The 20,095-nt window shown below is 39.0% G+C and overlaps 1 protein-coding gene across 1 annotated transcript; it reads left to right on the plus strand.

The window, feature by feature from the left end:
• The first annotated feature begins 6,489 nt into the window (after positions 1 to 6,489).
• On the plus strand, positions 6,490 to 7,816 carry LOC111888096 (1-aminocyclopropane-1-carboxylate oxidase homolog 1). Its single transcript, XM_023884204.3, has 2 exons — positions 6,490 to 7,395; positions 7,473 to 7,816. Exons 1-2 carry the CDS (start codon positions 6,502 to 6,504, stop codon positions 7,719 to 7,721), a joined length of 1,143 nt encoding a protein of 380 aa, XP_023739972.2. The 5' UTR covers positions 6,490 to 6,501; the 3' UTR covers positions 7,722 to 7,816.
• The last annotated feature ends 12,279 nt before the right edge of the window (positions 7,817 to 20,095 follow it).

A 20,095-nucleotide genomic window follows, 5' to 3' on the forward strand; every position in this document is an offset into this window, starting at 1 on the left:
TTTGATATTAAAATCTTTTTTTATCAGTTAAGTTATTTAACTAAATCTACAATATAAAATAAATGTATTTTATATAAAGTATATAATTTAAATTTAATTGTCAAAACTTCAAAATAAAACAGATTTTAAACATTATATTATAAATCTTCGTGGTTAAATAATAATTTGTTGTTTTTTAATAATTACGCATGTAAAATTTTTAACATGTCTTATATTTTTAAAAGAAAAAAAAGATCCGACAGAAACTTTCAAACCAAAATCAGAAACAACTAAACAATAAAACATGCATACGTGTTTCTTGAATCAATCACGAAATCAGAATAACTAACACTTACCTAACTAGCTTCTATGGCTGCCAAGAAATATATATTGTAAATGTAATATAAGACCAAGAGCAAGAAGCTTCGACTCTACAACGATAAGAAAATTTTGGATCTAAACCTTTTCTTCCTTAGTGGATGCTCTCTAAAGGTAAGGTGACATTTGTAAAGTGATTATATGAACATGCATTCTTCTTACGAGGTGGCCAAATGAATAAGAAACGGTGAATGATTTGAAAGGGTGATTAATTATGTTCCTTATACACCTTTTGGTCAATTTTTTATCACACGATTTAAAATTAAGGTTAATGATATTGTCTCTCACGGAATTTTTTGGGTTTGAACTTATTTTCTGGTTTTATAGGGGCATAAAGTGATTTTTATCAGGTTTAAATTGTCATTTGGCAAATTATGAAAAGGTAACTCGGTTAACTCTTGTAACTCTTGACAGACACTTCTCTTACCCAATTCTCTTGACCCACTTCTCCTTTAATAGCACCGATAACGGTTCTCTATTATTTAGTTTTGAAGAAGAAGACAAAAGCATCACAAATGGAGAGTTTTTCTGCATCTTCCTCCGTATCGTGTTTCATAGCTATCAAACCCAATAAAAACCTTGTTTCCCTGTTGCGCACTTCTATTTCTGCTAGCATTTTCTCATGTTTGTTATCCAATCAACTTCGATGACGATAGATCTTGCTCATAGAGACTCAAATGAACGAACACCTTGACTTGTTGGGGTCACAAAACTAATATGCTTTCTCCTTTTTGTTGACCACCCATTCAGACTCCCATGTGATTAGGTCGCTGGTGGAGGCAGGGAACAAATAGTGTTTGATTCAGATATATCAGCTGTTCGTGAAATGTCCGTTACAGTCTCAAGATTATCAACGAACAAATAGTGCCCGATTCTCTATATCAATTAAAATAAATGGTGTTTGACATTGTTTTTCAAAACAACTTATTGACTTATTGGCTTTTTGAAAAGTCAATAAGTCAAAAAAATGTATGACAAACTCAAAAGCATTTATCAAAAAAAAACTTTTTCATTAGCTTTTAAAAGCAGATTATAAAAAACATATAAAACTTGTCTTGTTGAAACTAATTTTTGGCTTTTTAAGCAAAACAGCTTCAACAATGAAATTTTAAACCAAACACTTTTTAACTTATTAACTTATTGGTTTTTTTCAACATAAAAACTAATCCAATCACTTTTTTTTTAAAAAAAAAATCATTTTACCATCACTATAAGTCAATAAACACTTATGTTTAAAAGCACTTTTAAAATTCAAAAAATAATCCCAAACACTCTGTAAGTAGTTCATCATGCTTAAAACTCTATAAATGAACTCATAAATTTTCAAAAACTCAAAGGAGCCAACACAAGGATAAAAATGGTGTGGAAGAAAGAAGGAAACTTCTGATTGAACAACTTTAGACATAGTAGTTTGTCGGTCTTTTCTCATATTTCTAATTTCTTGATCCTCCCAGATGGCCTATTTTTTCACCACCCTTCTTTCTGAAATATAGGGCTCTTTAAGTCATATCTTAATTATATTACAAGATCAAAGCAATTAAGATAAAGGAGGAGACTCCTCTTTTTGCTTCTTATCAAAACTTTGCATCAATCTACTTGTTGGGGTTGTTGGTGGGTAACGTTTTTAATGGAAGTACTGAAGATGAAGAAAATATAAAACAAGATATGACATTTCAGGTCTATAATTAAGCCCAGAAGACGAATTAATGTGATTATGCAATTATCACCATAGATTGAAGAGCAGATGTAGCAGTAATATGCTTTCCTGGTTCAACATAGATGAAAGACGCAATTAGATTGACAGCAGAGTTTGGGAACTCTTTATATTTTTTTCCAAAGAAAGCTTTTGTAAGCATATCAGGGTTTATACATTGTTGCAAGTGAATGTGACGAATGAGCCCACCAAGGCAACCACTTATGACAATTTGACCACTTCATTGTTTATAAGCCTACATAGGTATAAAATCGATTAGGTATGAATTACAAAAAAACAGGTTAACATCCACTTTATGCCCCCATAAAACCGGTTATATTAGGTATGAACTTTATGCCCCCATAAAACCGGTTATATTAGGTATGAATTACGAAAAAAAAACGTTTATAACTACAATTTTATTGTCCAATAAACATTATTTTGACCTACAATAAGCTGTATATCCGGTTTTCCAACAAATCTTGTTGCTACTTTTCATCTTCAATCATATTCTTAAAGGACTTATCCTCGACCTGTTATTCTATTTAATTGATTTTTTTGAACGTTGTCAACTTCCAATTATTCTATTTAATTGATTTTCTTTGCACATTTTCAACTTCAAAAATCAAAAAACAAAATGTGAAGACATCAATGTCTTTTTCATTCATTTTCATACTTGGTTTTGAAGAGCATCCCTTCCTCGTCGAACTCACCTCCTCCTCACCAAAGTAATCGTCGTTTCATTAATTTCACAAGTGTTCTTTTGTTGTTATTCAAAAACTAAGTTTATAACTATACGATTTAAATCATTATTAAGTGAGATTTATGATCTACTTTAGGAATTAACAATATTTATTTCTTTATTGCCCATTCTTTATTACCATCTCACAGTCAATCATCATTTCCAACGACGAGGTAAACTTATCACTCCCTATTTCTTCTCATTTTCTCTCACAAAAGCCTCACCATCCTCATCATCTTCTTCCATATGAAAATGAAACCATCATTGAAAGAGGAAACCCTAATCTAAAATCATCATCAATACCCATTGTCTTTTACAAATGTAATAATCCTTCAAAAAATTCCCACTCTTTCCATTTGGAATCTGTAGTCTTAGGGGATATTTGGTAACCTTTGAATGGAACCATGTGGATGTCACGTATAAGTCAGTCATCAATTAGCACGTAGGGTGTTGGGTTTAGCCTCCGATTGACCTTTGAATGGACCAAAAACCTTAGAAACTTCATTTGAGGGTTATTTCTTGTAACCGTAAAGAGATTTTAACTATTGAGTCCAACATTTAACAAAAATTACCAAACAATCCCTTAGATTTAGACATTTGGGATTCACAATGGAGATAAATCGAAAATTAAAAATGGGTTCTTTTGGGTTGGCATTTTGTTTTTAGATAGTCAAATATGTATAGTTGAAATGACTATATATTCTTTTATATGTTTTCAAAAATTTGAAAATCACAAATGCTTCTTTGACTTTATGATTGAAGATGAAAAGTAACAAAATAAATCACTAGAAACCAGCCAAACTAATTGTCGTCGGTTAAAATTGTATTTGTCGAATAGAAAATGTCATTTATACATTGATTAAATGTAGAGATGAGATTTAGAACCTGAAAACCGGACCGAAACCGGAACCGTTAGAACCGGAATATGTAGAATCGGTCCGAGTCTTGGGTTTAAATAATGGCTTTTATTTGGGTTCCGGGTAATCCAGGTTTTGGGTTTGTGTAAACGTGGTTTAAAAACCAGAACCGTGTTAGGAACCAAAACCGGTTTCTATGAAAAGTTCAAAACATGCATATCTTATTTGTTTGAGGTCGGATTGGCATGAAAATTTTTTTAGAGTGTAGTTTATAGTTTGTATATGATTTTATAATATAATTTTGTCATTTTTTGAGTTAATATTCATTGACTTACAGTCCCTCAAAGTCGGGATATCAAAATTGGACAAATTATGTTTTTCAGATTTTTTTTGTGCATATCTAATTCGTTTGAAGTCGGAATAGCATGTGATTTTCCAAAATGTAGTCCAGAGTTTGTACATGATTTTAGACTATAATTTTGTTATTGCTCCTTTCATATTCATTGACTTACAGCTCCCCAAAGTTGGGATATCAAAGCTGTGAATTTTCTGTTTTTCAACTTTATTTATATATTTTGTGAAATTTTAAAAATGCATATCTAACTCGTTTGAAATCGGATTTTCATGAAGTTTTTTGCAACGTATAGTTTAGAATTTGTACATGATTTTAAACTATAATTTGTCATTTTTTGTTTAATATTTAATGACTTACAGTTCTCCAAAGTTAGAAATATCAAAGTTGAAAATTTTTAAAGTTCAACCACTAAGTAATTACCAAAAAAATTAGAATTTCTCAGATTTTTCGGTTCTAGACCCACTTTATCCGGTTCCACCCGACCCACTTTAATGTTTCTGGATATTCCGATTTTAGACTCACTTTCCTGGTACCTTACACGAAACACATACCGGTTGATAAGTTGATTTTATGAATGTATTAAATTGTCATAAATATGTTGAATTGGTGCATAATTGTCCAAGAATGACACTACTTTGATGAGTTCTTAAACTTTATATGCAGGTCATTATATACGACTAAAACTGGGCGAAACCTGCAAGAAAAATGAGCAACATGAAGCTAACAAGTATGGGAGACGAATTACTAAAGGAATGAAGAAAAATGGTGTTGAGAAAATTGACCATGCTTCAATGTTTTGGTCATATCTCATGTTCTGGAGCTCCGATTGACATGAATGAAGAAGTTTTGGAAACTAGACAAAATTTCCTACAACTTTCATGTTTTGCGTTTTTGTTGATTCTACCATTTTCATCACCAAAAAGGGGCACCAAAGATGAAGGATGTCCTAGGACGCGTCTAAGACGCCCGCTAGGACACCTACCCGTTTTAGGTCATTTTCAAGTGCAAATCAAGGATGACAGAAAGCTTGTAAAACGCCACGAAGGACACCCGGACGTCCTATATGACGTCTAAGACTCCCTCTATGACATCGACGCATAAAACAGCTCCGAAAATCAGTTTTTCAGCACCTATTTAAAGGAGATTTAACCCTAATCGAAATGGGACTTCTCCCCTGCGATTTTGCCCAGTTTTAACACATTCAAACCTTCTCCAAACACGTTTATGATAACTCTAATCCGGTTTCAAGATGAGAAATCATCAAGTTCATAAGGATTCAACATCAGAAGATTGTTCAACTAGGATGTTCATCATCACCATTACAACTTCAGAATTTCCTTACTTGTCCCTCAAGGTTTTGTTGTTTCAAACTTTGATAATCATTAGGTTATAATTGTTTCATGATTTCAAGTTTGTTATTGGATCTTATTATGCATGTTATTCATTTCATTCAAGTTATTTGTTTTATGAACTCAATGGAAGACTAAACCATTAAGGTTACTTCCGAGAATGTTTAGGATGATTTGATGAACGTGTTTTGATTATTACTTCTATTCCAATCAACTTTGGTTATTATATGTTCTTAAATTTATGATTCCTATTAATGATAATTAAAGATGAGTTTTATTCACGTGTTTAATTTTACAATTAAGATAGTTTATTTTCAATTCACTAATCGTGCCGAATTCATATAGTTTAGGAACTTAGATGATCGGTTGAATCAACATATATTATTCCAAACTTGTAATTTTAAATGCTAAATATTGTAATTTGTAATCACAAGACACAATATAGCCAATCCACTTATTGTTCCTAATCCTTTTAGACATAGGAAGTAAGACAATTAGTAGGAATAACATAATGTGTGCCCAAAATTATTTATTGCATACTAATTGACATTAGTTATGTTTTGATAATTAAATTGGAATTTAAGGAAAGATAAACACGTGACTCTTAATCATCCGACACTGAACCAAAAGTAACCTTATTTTTCTCATTGGTGTTTCTAATTTTTTTTTTATTTATTTAAATCTTAATTTAAATATATTTCGTGACAATTACAATTATTAGTTCTTTTTCATTGACTACTATAACACAAAGTTTGACCACAAGCTCCTCGTGGATTCGACTCTTACTCACCCTAGCTATCTAGTGTGTGTGAAGTTTATTTTTGACCGAGACAACAACATCGATCACCGGTCCTACAAAATCTCGTTAACCGGTTCTCGATTTTTCTGAATCCTAGTCTATCGGTTCTGATTTGGATTCATTCTCATCCCTAATTAAATGTACAAGTATCATAACTTGTTACCTCCCAAAACATTAACCCAACATTAAACTAAAAAAAATATAAAAAAATCTTAATTTCAACAAAATTAGAATATAATCATTTATATTCGTAAAATATACTTATTTAATACATCAGCTATGTATAAAATAAATATAAAAATATTTCAAGTTCTGATTTTTTTTTATCATTAAACGTAGTCAAGTTTGAATGAGTGGTGGCACTTGGCAGCATATTCTCATATATAGACTTTGCATGCCATCATTTTCGCAAAAATCAAAAATGGCTGCTGCCACCGCCTCGGACGTCTCAGGCTACGATCGACCAACGGAACTCAAAGCTTTCGACCAAACAAAAACTGGTGTTAAAGGCCTCGTCGATGCCGGAATCCGCCAAATCCCTCGCATCTTCATCCACCCACCGGAAACCACCCCCAAAACCTCCACAACTTTCGAGATTCCAATCGTCGATCTTGGATCAACCGATAGAGCATCGACGGTGGAGAAGATCCGTGCGGCGTCGGAGAATCTAGGTTTCTTTCAAGTAGTGAATCACGGGATCCCTGTGACTGTTATGGACGAGATGCTTCAAGGAGTTCGTAGATTCCACGAACAAGATATGGAGGTGAAAAAACGAATATACTCGAGAGATTTTTCGAGAAGCGTCGTGTATAATAGCAACTTCGATCTTTACAGTTCCGCCGCCGCGAACTGGAGAGACACATTCTATTCATTTATGGCTCCGTCACCTCCGCCGTCTGATGAATTGTCGGAAGTTTGCAGAGACATACAAATCGAGTATTCAAATCAAGTGATGAAACTAGGAAGCTTACTCTTCCGATTGATCTCAGAGGCTTTAGGGTTAAATGCAAATCATTTACGAGATTTGGATTGTGACAAAGGGCTTGCATTCCTCGGCCATTGTTATCCTCCTTGTCCACAACCAGATCTTACCATGGGTACAACTAAACACACAGACGCTGGATTCCTAACTGTTCTTCTACAAGATGAAATCGGAGGCCTCCAAATACTCCATCAAAATCAATGGATTGATGTTCCTCCAACCCCTGGTGCACTTGTGATCAACATTGGAGACCTATTACAGGCGAGTTTAGTTTTTTGATTTTGACTATCAAAAGTCAAAATTGCAGTCTAATTTTGTTGGGTTTCAATTTTTTTCAGATGATATCGAATGACAAATTGAGGAGTGTGGAGCATAGAGTGGTGGCAAATGAGAAAGGGCTGAGAGTGTCGGTGGCGTGTTTCTTCACCACCGCCTTAGCACCGTCGACGAAGGTGTATGGTCCGATCAAAGAGCTGGTTTCCGATGAGAACCCACCGAGATACAGAGAAACCACCGTTCAGGAGTACTCTCAATATTCTTTCTCTACAGGCCTTGGTGTTCCTCGTTTGGATCATTTGAAGATATAAGCTACTATATGATATATATAACGAACTTAAATTCATTATCAAATCATCTGTATTCACTTATATGAAAATATATGGAGACTTACTTTACTTGTTTACTTGTTTATTCACGAATATAAAGAACATTGTGCAAATATGTATTATAAAATAGTAAGAATTACTAGTGTTTTTTGGGAGATTTTAAGCATCCAATAGCGTCCAAGTCCTTAACATTGCTCACATTCTCGAAGCTAAGCAGTAAGCCAAACCAGTAACTACTTAACCAGTTAGCCAACGTAGGAAGAAAACATATAAAGATAGTAAAGAAGTTCAAACTTATTTTAACCTGAAATTGGTTGGATAAGATAAACGAGTGAGGTTTGACTTCGCCCTCTTATTTTGTATTTTAGTTTATTTATTGTTGTCAAACAAGATAATATAAACACTAATGACAATGAAAACAAACTATGAAGAAAAAATGTTTATATTTGATTTATGAATAATATTATAATTTGAGGTTGAGAGACGCAAAGATTGAAAAGAGAATGAGATGTTGTTTGTTTTTCTAAGGTAAAAATGTCTGCAGTCTGTGGACTACATCTACAGTAGAAGAGATAGACCAAACGTCTACAGTCTGAAAAAAGAAAACTGTTTGTTTTTTAACATCTGCAGCCTGCAGGCTACTAGAATAAACTAAAATCAAATTAAACCAATTTTTTTTTTTTATACTTAAAAGAGTTTTTCAATAATTTTATGATTTTATTATATATAGATAATTAACAAATGTAGATTGACTTTTATGTATTATTGTATAAAAAGTAAAAATAAAATGATACAAATTAACGTATATATTTAATAAAACCAACAAACTTTCGTCACAAAGATATATCTAAACATTGTAATTAACAATAAAAGAATTTAACACGTAAAACGGATTGGAAAAACTTTGATTTTAAATGAAATTTTCAAATTTTTCGTTTTGCCTTTGCAATTAAATCAATTAAAAACTTTATCTTTTTAATTAAATCAATTAAAAACTAGTCATAAATATTTATCCCAAGAAATGAATGCTATTGCATTAAAATAAAGTTTTATAAAATTTGGCACAAAAAATATAAGACAATATTACAATTTTTTTTCATATCTATATAAACAACTCTAACGACCATTATTGAAATTAAATATTTAATTATAAATTTGTCACAAAATTCATGATTATGTCGTCAAACATTTTTTCTTTAGGTATTGTATTTTTTTTATCCAAATTGTTTATCTTAGATAAAGTTGAAATAAATCTAAGTTAAAAATACCTAAGATATATGTGTTTTTATGTTAGAAGATGTCTGAAGAGGATTGAAAACTTTGGTCTACATCTGCGCCAAGAAGAGGGCATTCAGACATTTTTAGGTCTACAGTCTTCAAAAAAACAAACAATATGCGAAGTCTAATGTCTGGGCATGATCTGTGCGACGCAAACAGAAGAGGCCAAGAAGATTTACAGACAAAAAGCAAACAACACCTGAGTTCCAATCAATTAAAATGATAGGTGTTATAGATTTTTTTGTCAGGAAAAATTAAGATGGATTTTGAAAAGTGTGATGAGAACTGTTGAGAAATATGGTTATTTTCTAATATTATTTGAATCTTAACTTGGAAAGGAAAAACATGGAGTCTTAATGTAACTTGGTATGGTCATTGTGGGTTTGAAGTCCAACTTAATATTGAAACAGTGACTGTTGAATATCTGAGTGAAAGTTGAAGTATCGTGCTGCAATATACAAAAGATGGAGGTTATTGTAGCTAACCTGTGAACTTGTTGGACTAATTGAATGAGTCTAAAAATCAGAAGGGTTGTATTGTAAAATTGAGAGTTCAAATTAATGTACGACAATTAACTCCCTTTGTCTTTTTCAATATTCATTAGATCTTCTTTATACTTTAGTTTTAGTTTTTTATATTTTATCAATTAGGTTATGTACTCTATTATTCTCTCTTGTTCAACTGCTAGGGTTTGCAATTAGGGTTTCAGTTCTTTGTTGTTCAATAGAGTCTATAACCTTGATTTGTTTTTTCTTATTATTTAGTTATTTCGGTATGAGTATGAATGTTATGAGTTTTGAATTATAAGTACATGAAAATAATTTGATTCTTCTAATTAATAAAGAACTGATTGGGTTGGAAATATAGTTTTGAACTTCTTTACAAGAATGTTTTTTAAAAACAAAAACAACTTATTATTATTGATAAAAGTGATTTTTAAACAAACACACCTAACACTTATTCTAACTTAAAGTGATGGTAACGAACTAATAAAATAAATATTTCAAAACTCAATCCCAAACATATCAATCCTAAGTAATTAGATAGTTAAATAGTTTATCTAGAAATTAAAAGTAACTATCAAAATATTAAAAATAAGAGAATCACATAATTTGTAGGAATTTTCTAAAAACTATTGAACACTTAAAAGTTGAAGCATATAAGATTTAAACCCAAGACAACTTCATTTTAAGGGATTGTTTGATAAGCCTCTTACCGAATCCAGTAAAATGTGAAAATCTGATTCGATCCAATAAGACTGTTTGATACTACCATCTAATGGCTCTTACTCGGTCCTAAGATATCTGATTCGGTGATATGAAAAAAAGATGCAGACTAACAAAAATCCTTTTTATGCTCTTATTCCAAAATACGCCCGCTCCTTCACACCTCTCTTCCTCGTCACTTCCTCGTCACTGATGAATGAACTTAGTCCTCAAACATCGGCCTCTATCCCCAGCGTCATCATTGTCGTCGTCCTCCCCAGGATCGCCTTCCTTCATTGTTAGTTTCTTTTTTTTTTATTGATTGATTTCGATGAAGTGTTCAATAAAAAGATTTTTGATTTCCAAATCGATTTTTCATAGGCTTCGCAACAACAAGATAACCTGTATGCCGATTTTTCATAGGCCTCACAACAAGATAACATGTATGAAGATGTATGATCTATCTATGATTGTTTGATGGATTAGAGGCAGCCATAGCTTGGATTGAACAACGAATTCATCATCAATGAAGGAAACACGATGTCCCCAAATAGTTGATTCTCAATGTTAACTTTGGTTTAGAAACAAACCCATGTTCCCAGAGATAAATGGGAGTGTAACTTCCCAGAAGATTGATCCAAATTGATCTTTCTCAAATTCATCAATAGTTGAAAGAGATTCATCATCTACAAAATTCCATATCAAACTGTTGTCATAAAAAGTGATGTCAATGTGAAGGTAACAAATCTTGATTTCTTGAAGTATTCAAAATTCCATATCAAAAATTTTCAAACAATTTTTCACATTTTAAAAACATATTTTCATTCATAAACATTATAAAATCTCATTGTTTCACATATCAATCCATATATCACAACCCAAGATCATAACGTATAAAAACTCCTCTAGTGTGTAATGATCATGTTGGTGCCTTCCCGCGATCCTCACTAGTACCTGAAACACATAACACCAAACACTGCAACACATATTAGCCACTCAAGGCTATAACTCTATATGACCCTCTGGTCAAAGTGTCTCAGTGGAACCCTCCAGTCCTAACTCTGTTGACATTCGGTCCTAACTCTATAAACTCTGAATCACATATAGCATAGAATCACATAGATAACACATAGCATATAATATACTCTGTCACATAACTCTAATTACCACTTTAGGTAAGTATAGTGAGAATACTCACCTCGGGTAACTCGGTAAACCTCCATCTCTGAAATACTGCACTAGCCTCCGCCTAATCACATAAATAATTACTCTAATTAATACAACTTCTAAGGGCTAGGCTAACCCCTCTCTATAAGTTCACTAAGAAGGGTAAAAGACCATTCTACCCCTCTAATGGTTCATAAGTCCAAACACTGACTAAACCCTAAAAGTCAACAAAAGTCAACGGTCAAACTTTGACCAGACTTGTCGAGTGCACTCAGGCGACTCGGCGAGTCCATACTGATCCTATGAATCCCTCCAAGCCCCACTTGGCACGACGAGTTTCCTCTCCACTCATCGGGTTACTCAGCAACGAATTGCGGGGCAACCCCGACTCGACTCGTCGAGTCCACTTATGAACTCGGTGAGTTGCTCCCATGACAACACTCATCTGACCTCTTGAGGTCAGATCTGCTTCACTAATCTATAGATCTGGCTCCCCCATGACCAATAACCACGTAAAGGTCAAATCTTGCAACACATGCAATGCTCCCAAGGATTATTTTGGTGAAATCCCCTCTAACATGGCAACCTATACCCATTTCCTCCATAGAACCACAAAAAGCAGAATGGTTCATGCTCTCTGGACCTCAAAAGGTCTAGATCTAGAGTTTATCACTCAAAGGGACACTATACTCAACTAAACAAGCCATAAAAGGGTATAGACAATCCTAAATTCAATGCCCATAAGCAAAACAGAAGGTTAGGATCGAATAGCTACCTCAAACTTGAAGATCCCAATTGAGAACCCACTGAAATGCAATCCTCTTGACCTCCCCTTGCTGGAAACACTTTATCCTTTGTAAAAATCACACTAAAAATGATCAAAAAGGCTCAAACTCTCTCACAACTTGCTCACAATCGCTAGGGTATCTCTCTCTGGACTGGTAGCCGCAAATGGAGGCCATAAAGGCCTTTAAATAGGGCACAGACCCCGAGAATTAGGGTTTCAATCCACGACGCGGACTCGTCGAGTCCACCCTTTCCGAATCGCCGACTCTGTTCATTAATCCAGTCAGCAATCGCGGTCCTACTCGACGAGTATACGACTCAACTCGTCGAGCCCCTCTCTTTTTCTCAAAAAAATAAAATGATAAAATATAATACCTGGGAATCTGGATGATACAATTCTCCCACACTAGAATCAGACTTTACCCTCGAAGTCTTACTCCGCAACAACTCTGGATGCTGCTCACGCATCTCCAACTCTGGCTCCCAAGTCAGCTCGGACCCTCTCCAATGTTGCCACTGGACCTGCACCAGGGGCACCTCCTTGTTCCTCAAAACCTTGATCTTCCAATCCACAATCACAACTGGCCTCTCCACATAATTTAGGCTGGCATCCACCTGAATATCCTCCAATGGTACCACCACCGACTTGTCGGCTATCCACTTCCTTAACTGAGACACGTGGAAGGTATCATGGATCTGACTCAACTCCGCAGGTAGCTCTAGACGATATGCTACCCTACCTACCCTCGCAGTCACCCTGAATGGACCGATGTACCGGGGCCCCAGCTTGCCCCTCTTCCTGAATCAGATTACTCCTTTCCAAGGAGATACCTTCAGGAGTACGAAATCCCCCACCTGAAACTCGAGCTCGGATCATCGCCTATCTGCGTAACTCTTCTGGCGAATCTGAGCTGTCAACAACCTCTGTCTGACCTGCTATATTTGCCCAGTCGTCTGAAGCACCAACTCAGTGCTACCCATCACTCGCTGCCCGACTTCTCCTCATCATATGGGAGTCCGACACCTCCTCCCATACAAAAACTCAAGAGGAGGCATGCCGATACTCGAATAGTGGCTGTTGTTATAAGAAAACTCAGCTAACGGCAAATACGTGTCCCAACTTCCTCCGAAGGCCATCACATATGCTCGCAGCATGTCCTCGAGCATCTGAATCGTCCGCTCACTCTGACCGTCCATCTGTGGGTGGTAACCGGTACTGAAATGCAGCCTAGTACCCAACTCCTCATGGAACTTATTCCAGAACCTGGAAGTGAAACGCACATCTCGATCTGACACAATCGAGATCGGCACACCATGTCGCGATACCACTTCCTTCACAGAGACCTCTGCCAGCCTCTCTGCGGAAGAGCTCTCATTGATAGCAAGAAAATGAGCGGTCTTTGTCAGCCAGTCGACGATCACCCAAATTGCATCGACACCTCTCGCAGTCCTTGACAATTTGGTGATAAAATCCATGGAAATCTATTCCTACTTCCACTGTGGAACCTCAAGTGGCTGCAACTTGCCATGTGGACACTGGTGCTTGGCCTTAACCCTACGACAGGTCAAGCACCTCTCTACAAACCACGCCTCGTCCCTCTTCCTACAGAGCCACCAATAGTCTCTCTTTAGGTCCATGTACATCTTAGTGGCCCCGGGATGGATCAAAAACTTCGACCTGTGCGCCTCCTCCATCAAAATGGTACGTGCCCCGCCCTCAAATGGCACCCAAATCTGGCCCTGGAAGGTCATAAGCCCTCGGCTATTGGCAATGAAATCAGATACTTGCCCGATCACCCGCTCTCTCTTGCGGTTCTCTGGTCTCATGGCCTCTACCCGGGCCTCCCGAATGGTGTCCAACACTGGAGTCATCACTGTCAATCTCAAACAAACATCTCGTAATGGGGCACTCCCCGCCCTGCGACTCAGAGCATCGGCTACCACATTAGCCTTGCCTGGGTGGTACATGATCTCACACTCATAATCCTTTACCACATCCAGCCATCTCCTCTGGCGCATATTCAGGTTGGGCTGATCCATCAGATACTTCAAGCTCTTGTGATCCGTGTATATGGTACACCGGACCCCATACAAATAGTGACGCCAGATCTTGAGGGCGAACACCACAGCCCCCAACTCCAGATTGTGAGTGGGATATCTCATCTCATGAGGCTTCAATTGCCTCAATGCGTATGTTATCACATGACCTCTCTGCATCAGCACCGCACCCAATCCTGATATCGACGCGTCACAATACACCACAAAATCCTCCATCCCTTCCGGAAGGGCTAGTCTTGGGGCTTCGCATAATCTCTGGCGAAGTGTCTCGAATGAGGCCTGCTGCTCTGGGCCCAACTGAATGCTACACCCTTCCGGGTCAACTTGGTGAGAGGAACAACAATCTTGGAGAAATCTCTAATAAATCTCCGATAATAGCCGGCCAACCCCAGAAAACTCCTAATCTCTGAGGGGGATCTCAGCACCTCCCAACTCATCACTGCCTCAATCTTGGCAGGATCGACCAAGATCCCATTCTGGTTGATGAGGTGTCCTAAGAACTGGACCTCTCGTAACCCAAAATTGCACTTGGAGAATTTGGCGTAAAGCCTCTCCAATCTCAAAACTCCGAGGATCTCCCTCAAATGCTCCTCATACTGCTCTCTGGATCTCGAATACACCAATATGTCGTTAATGAACACGATCACTGAACGATCCAACATCGGCCTGCACACCCTGTTCATGAGATCCATGAACGTCGCCGGTGCATTGGTGAGCCCGAAAGGCATCACCACGAACTCGTAATACCCATAACGAGTCTTGAACGCAGTCTTCTGGATATCCTCCTCACGCACTCTCATCTGATGATATCCAGACCTCAGATCAATCTTGGAGAACCAAGACGCTCCCTGCAACTAATCGAACAAATCATCGATCCTCAGTAAGGGGTAACGGTTCTTGACCGTTGGCTTGTTCAACTCCCGGTAATCAATGCACATCCGGTGTGAACCATCCTTCTACTTGACAAAAAGGATCGGCGCTCCCCACGATGAGCTACTCGACCGTATAAACCCCTTTCCCAGCAGCTCCTGAAGCTGCAAGGATAACTCCTGCATCTCTGGAGGCGCAAGGCGATAGGGCGCCTTGGCTATAGGCGCTGCCCCCGGAACCAAATCGATACTAAACTCCACCTGCCTCTCGGGAGGCACACCCGACAACTCCTCGGGGAAAACATCCGAAAACTCACGCACTATCAGGACCTCATCGACCGAACTCGGTGTCTCTGCACCCACTCTCGTATCAACCACATAAGCCACAAACCCGATACTGCCTCTGCACCCACTCTCGTATCCACCGGACTACTCGATCACCGTGTGCCACTTAGTGTTTCTTCAACTAAGTCAGGCTTACTATGCTTCCTCTGCGATGTACTAACAACTTGGAAAGCAAGAGACAAGGATTAAGAATTACTATAAATGAAAGAGAGTTTCTATTATACGAGTTCAAGAGATTACAAGGCAACTTCCAATGATCTTGGAACAAATGGCTACACCCCTGTTTTGTAACGTCCCAAAAATACAACCCAAAATTTTTTGTTTTAACATTACTAAAAGCCACAACATCAAATGTTATATAACAAAACCATGCATCGCATGTCTCAAAATTCCATAATAAATGTATCAAATCAAACTGAAATCAATATCATATCAAAACGTCTGAATAAAACTCCCAGGATAAAACTGTAACTGTGGTGTGTGCCATGCCATCATCCCGAGCTCTTACCCTTTCTAGCAGAAGTACCTGAAAGCTGAAACCAAAATGGAAAGATAATAACACGAAGCTTAGTGAGCTCCCCTGAACTACCACATACCATACAATAACGTATAAGCACATACTGGGCCTTGCCCACTACATCGGACCAAATCCGGAAACTGCATCGGACCGAAGTCCGGAACTAGCCAGTGCCTTGCCCTCTGCATCAGACTGAAGTCCGGAAACTACATCGGACCGAAGTCCGGAAACTGCATCGGACCGAAGTCCGGAAACTAACCTGGGCCTTGCCCTCTACATCGGACCGAAGTCCGGAAACTGCATCGGACTGAAGTCCAGAAACTGACTGAACATAGCATAGCATAATCATAACTACTAGCATAATCACATATACTGCATACTGCATCGGACCGAAGTCTGGACCACATAACACAAAGACATGATTGAATCACAAAGACATCAAGCACACTGAACAACTACATCGGACCGAAGTCCGGAAATACTGCTGACTAAACGAGCCGGCATTGTAGCCATAGACCCGTTCCTATTGGAAGGAAACTCACCTCGTAACGTTGGCCCCTGAGATGCTAGATCTGAAACTGTCTGACTGCTGCTCCGGAACTCCCCGGCTACAAATCCCATAAACACTAAATCAAATGCTGATAAATAATCTCATGGTAAAATGACTATTTACCCTTGTCAAGTCAACTTCCCGGTCAAAGTCAACTTTCAGTTGACCGGACTCGCCGAGTTGGGCCGCCAACTCGCCGAGTCCCTATCATCCATTCTAATCCTCTACCAGCTTCTACTCGTCGAGTTTGGCAAAGAATCGACGAGTTCTTCTTCGATACTAACATCGAGTCTAACTTCATCCGACTCGCCGAGTTGTATGAACAACTCGTCGAGTTCCCTTTCAACAGAAGAACACACCCAGTCTATGACTCGCCGAGTCATATGAACAACTCGTCGAGTCCTCCAGCTTCCAGATCCAAGTCTTAACTCACTGAGTCCTTACTCTACTCACTACTACTGAACCGAGAGTCTAAGACTCGCGACCCGACTTGTCGAGTCAGAAGAACGACTCGCCGAGTCCTTTGCATGCAGATTACAAACAATCGATTCTAATCAACCTTAGTGCATCCAATTCGTATATCTAAGCTTCCAGGACTATCTGAACACGTAAAGTTGCTAACTTTATGTGTATCTAAGATGCAATGAAGCAATATCATTCATACTTCACTATTATGGGGGGTTACTTGACTAAAAAAAAGCCATGGCTGCCAAAAGGTGGTCTCCTTGAGCTTCTGGAGCTCAAGAGAGGCTAGATCTGAGATATGACTCGATCACAAGGCTTTATCACAAAGGATTTGGGGTTTTTGAGCTTAAAACCAACAGTTTGGGGACAAACTAGATCTATCAGCACAATAATCAAGATGGAAGCTTTATTACCAAAAGGGATGGCCAAAGAGGAGTGTATTCTGGATCTACTTCTTCTTCCTTGAGTTCTTCTACCTTCTCCTTCTTCTCCTTGTTCCAAAATGCACCAAAAGTTCCTTCAGAAGGCAAAGATCACTCACACACACTATTAGGAGGCTAAGGTTTCAGGAATAAGTCTCTGGGAAGTGAAGGAGGCTGGTTTGGGGCTATAATGACGTTTAAATAGGGTGTAAACCCTTAAAATTAGGGTTTCATCCAGACTGGCAGACTCACCGAGTCCGAGAATATGGACTCGTCGAGTCGCCAACTTAAACCGCGTGAAAATCCCGCCTCTACTCGACGAGTCGGGCTACGGACTTGTCGAGTACCCCTTAAGAAATGAAAATTACTTTATTTAAATCACATACCAGAAATAGGGCGTTACAATTCTCCCCCACTTATCTTAGACTTCGTCCTCGAAGTCTGCTACAGCTGAATCCAAAAATAACTCTGGATAATGCTCCCTCAACTCCTCCTCGGTCTCCCACGTCCACTCTGAACCCTTTCGGTGCTGCCACTGCACCTTCACTAGCTAGACTACCTTGTTCCTCAAGGTCTTCGTCTTTCAGTCTAAGATCGCAACTAGTCTCTCAATATAATTCAGGCTGCTATCAACCTGAATATCCTCCAATGGCATGACCGCTGACTCGTCCACTAAACACTTTCTCAACTGGGAAACATGGAAAATTTTGTGGATCTGGCTAAGCTCTGCTGGAAGATCCAACCGATAAGCAACCCGAACCACCCGGGCCGAAATCCTAAAAGGAAAAATAAACCTGGGGCCCAGCTTGCCCCTCTTTCGGAACCTGGTAACACCCTTCCAGGGTGACACGTTCAGGAGGACCATATCACCCACCTAAAACTCCAAGTCCGAACGCCTCTTGTCAGCGTAACTCTTCTTCCGACTCTACGTCATCGGTAATCTGCTAGGGACCTACTGGATCAACTTTGTGGTCTTGAGCACCACCTCGGTACTCCCGATGAGTCGCTGACCGACCTCGCCCCAACAAATCAGGGTCCTACACTTCCTCTCGTAGAGCATCTCGAAAGGAGGGCGGTCAATAATAGTGTGGTAATTGTTGTTATATGAAAATTCCGCTAATGGAAGATACATATCCCAACTGCCACCGAAATCTAGGACACATACCCGAAGCATATCCTCAAGAGTCTGAATCATCCTCTCTCTCTGCCCGTCCGTCTGGAGGTGGAAAGCGGTGCTAAAATGGAGATGAGTATCCATCTCGTCATGAAACTGCTTCCAAAACCTAGAAGTGAAACGGACGTCTCAGTCTGACACTACTGAAACAGGCATTCCATGTCGTGCCACTACCTCTCACACATAAATATCGGCTAGCTTCTCAACTGATATACTCTCGTGGATCGGTATGAAATGTGCGCACTTGGTTAGCCGATCCACTATGACCCAAATCGAATCGACTCCACGCGCGGTCCTGGGAAGCTTAGTAATGAAATCCATAGTGATATCCTCCTATTTCCACACGGGAATGTCTAACGGCTGCATCTTGTCGTGGGGTCTCTGATGTTCCACCTTGACCTTCCTGCAGGTCAGGCATCTCTCCACATACCAAGCCATGTCCCGCTTCATGCAGGGCCACCAATAATCGGGTCGAAGATCTCTGTACATCTTCGTCGCCCCTGGATGGATGGAGAATCGAGACTTGTGGGCCTCATCCATCAACACCTGTCGTACTCCTCCCCAGTACGGCATCCAAACCCTCCCATGAAGGGTCAACAATCCTCGACTGTCATAATCGAAAGAAGCTACTCGGCCTATAATCCTCTCATACTTCTGTCTCTCCTCCTTTAGGCCCTCAACTTGTGCCTTTCTAATCTGCTCCAACAATGGAGTAATCACCGTCATCCTCAGACATATATCTCTGATTGGAGCCGCCATCGCCTTGCGGCTTAGGGCGTCGGCCAATACATTGGCCTTGCCTGGATGATAAATGATCTCGTAATCATAGTCCTTTACCACATCTAACCACCGACGTTGTCTCATGTTTAGATTCGGCTGATCCATGAGGTACCTCAGACTCTTGTGATCCGTGTAAATTGTACAGCGGACCCCATAGAGGTAATGTCTCCAAATCTTGAGGGGAAACACCACTGCCCCCAGCTCTAAATCGTGTGTCGTATAGTTAACCTCGTGAGGCTTCAACTGTTTAGAGGCATAAGCTATCACATTCCCTCACCGCATCAACACTGCTCCCATACCTGTGATCGAAGCATCACAGTAGACTACAAAGTCATCCACTCCTTCTGGCAGGGTAAAAATCAGTGCCTCGCACAATCGCTGTCTAAGGGTCTCAAATGCTGCCTGCTGCTCAGGCCCCTAGCGAAACACCACCGACTTCCAAGTCAGTCGGGTGAGCGGACTGCTATCTTGGAGAAATCCTGGATGAATCTCCTGTAGTACCCTGTTAAACCTAGAAAGCTCTGAATCTCAGATGGAGATCTCAGGACCTCCCACTGCATCACGGCCTCTATCTTGGCCGGATCTACTAGTATACCCTTCTGGTTGACGAGGTGCCCAAGGAACTGCACTTCGTGCAACCAGAACTCACACTTGGAGAGCTTCGCGAAAAGTCTCTCCCTCTTCAAAGTCTCTAGCACCTCCCTCAGGTGCTCCTCGTGCTGCTCCTGAGTCTTGGAATA

The sequence above is a fragment of the Lactuca sativa genome, chromosome 3 (genome assembly GCF_002870075.4).
Source record: "Lactuca sativa cultivar Salinas chromosome 3, Lsat_Salinas_v11, whole genome shotgun sequence".
In the NCBI taxonomy this organism is placed as follows: Eukaryota; Viridiplantae; Streptophyta; class Magnoliopsida; order Asterales; family Asteraceae; genus Lactuca; species Lactuca sativa.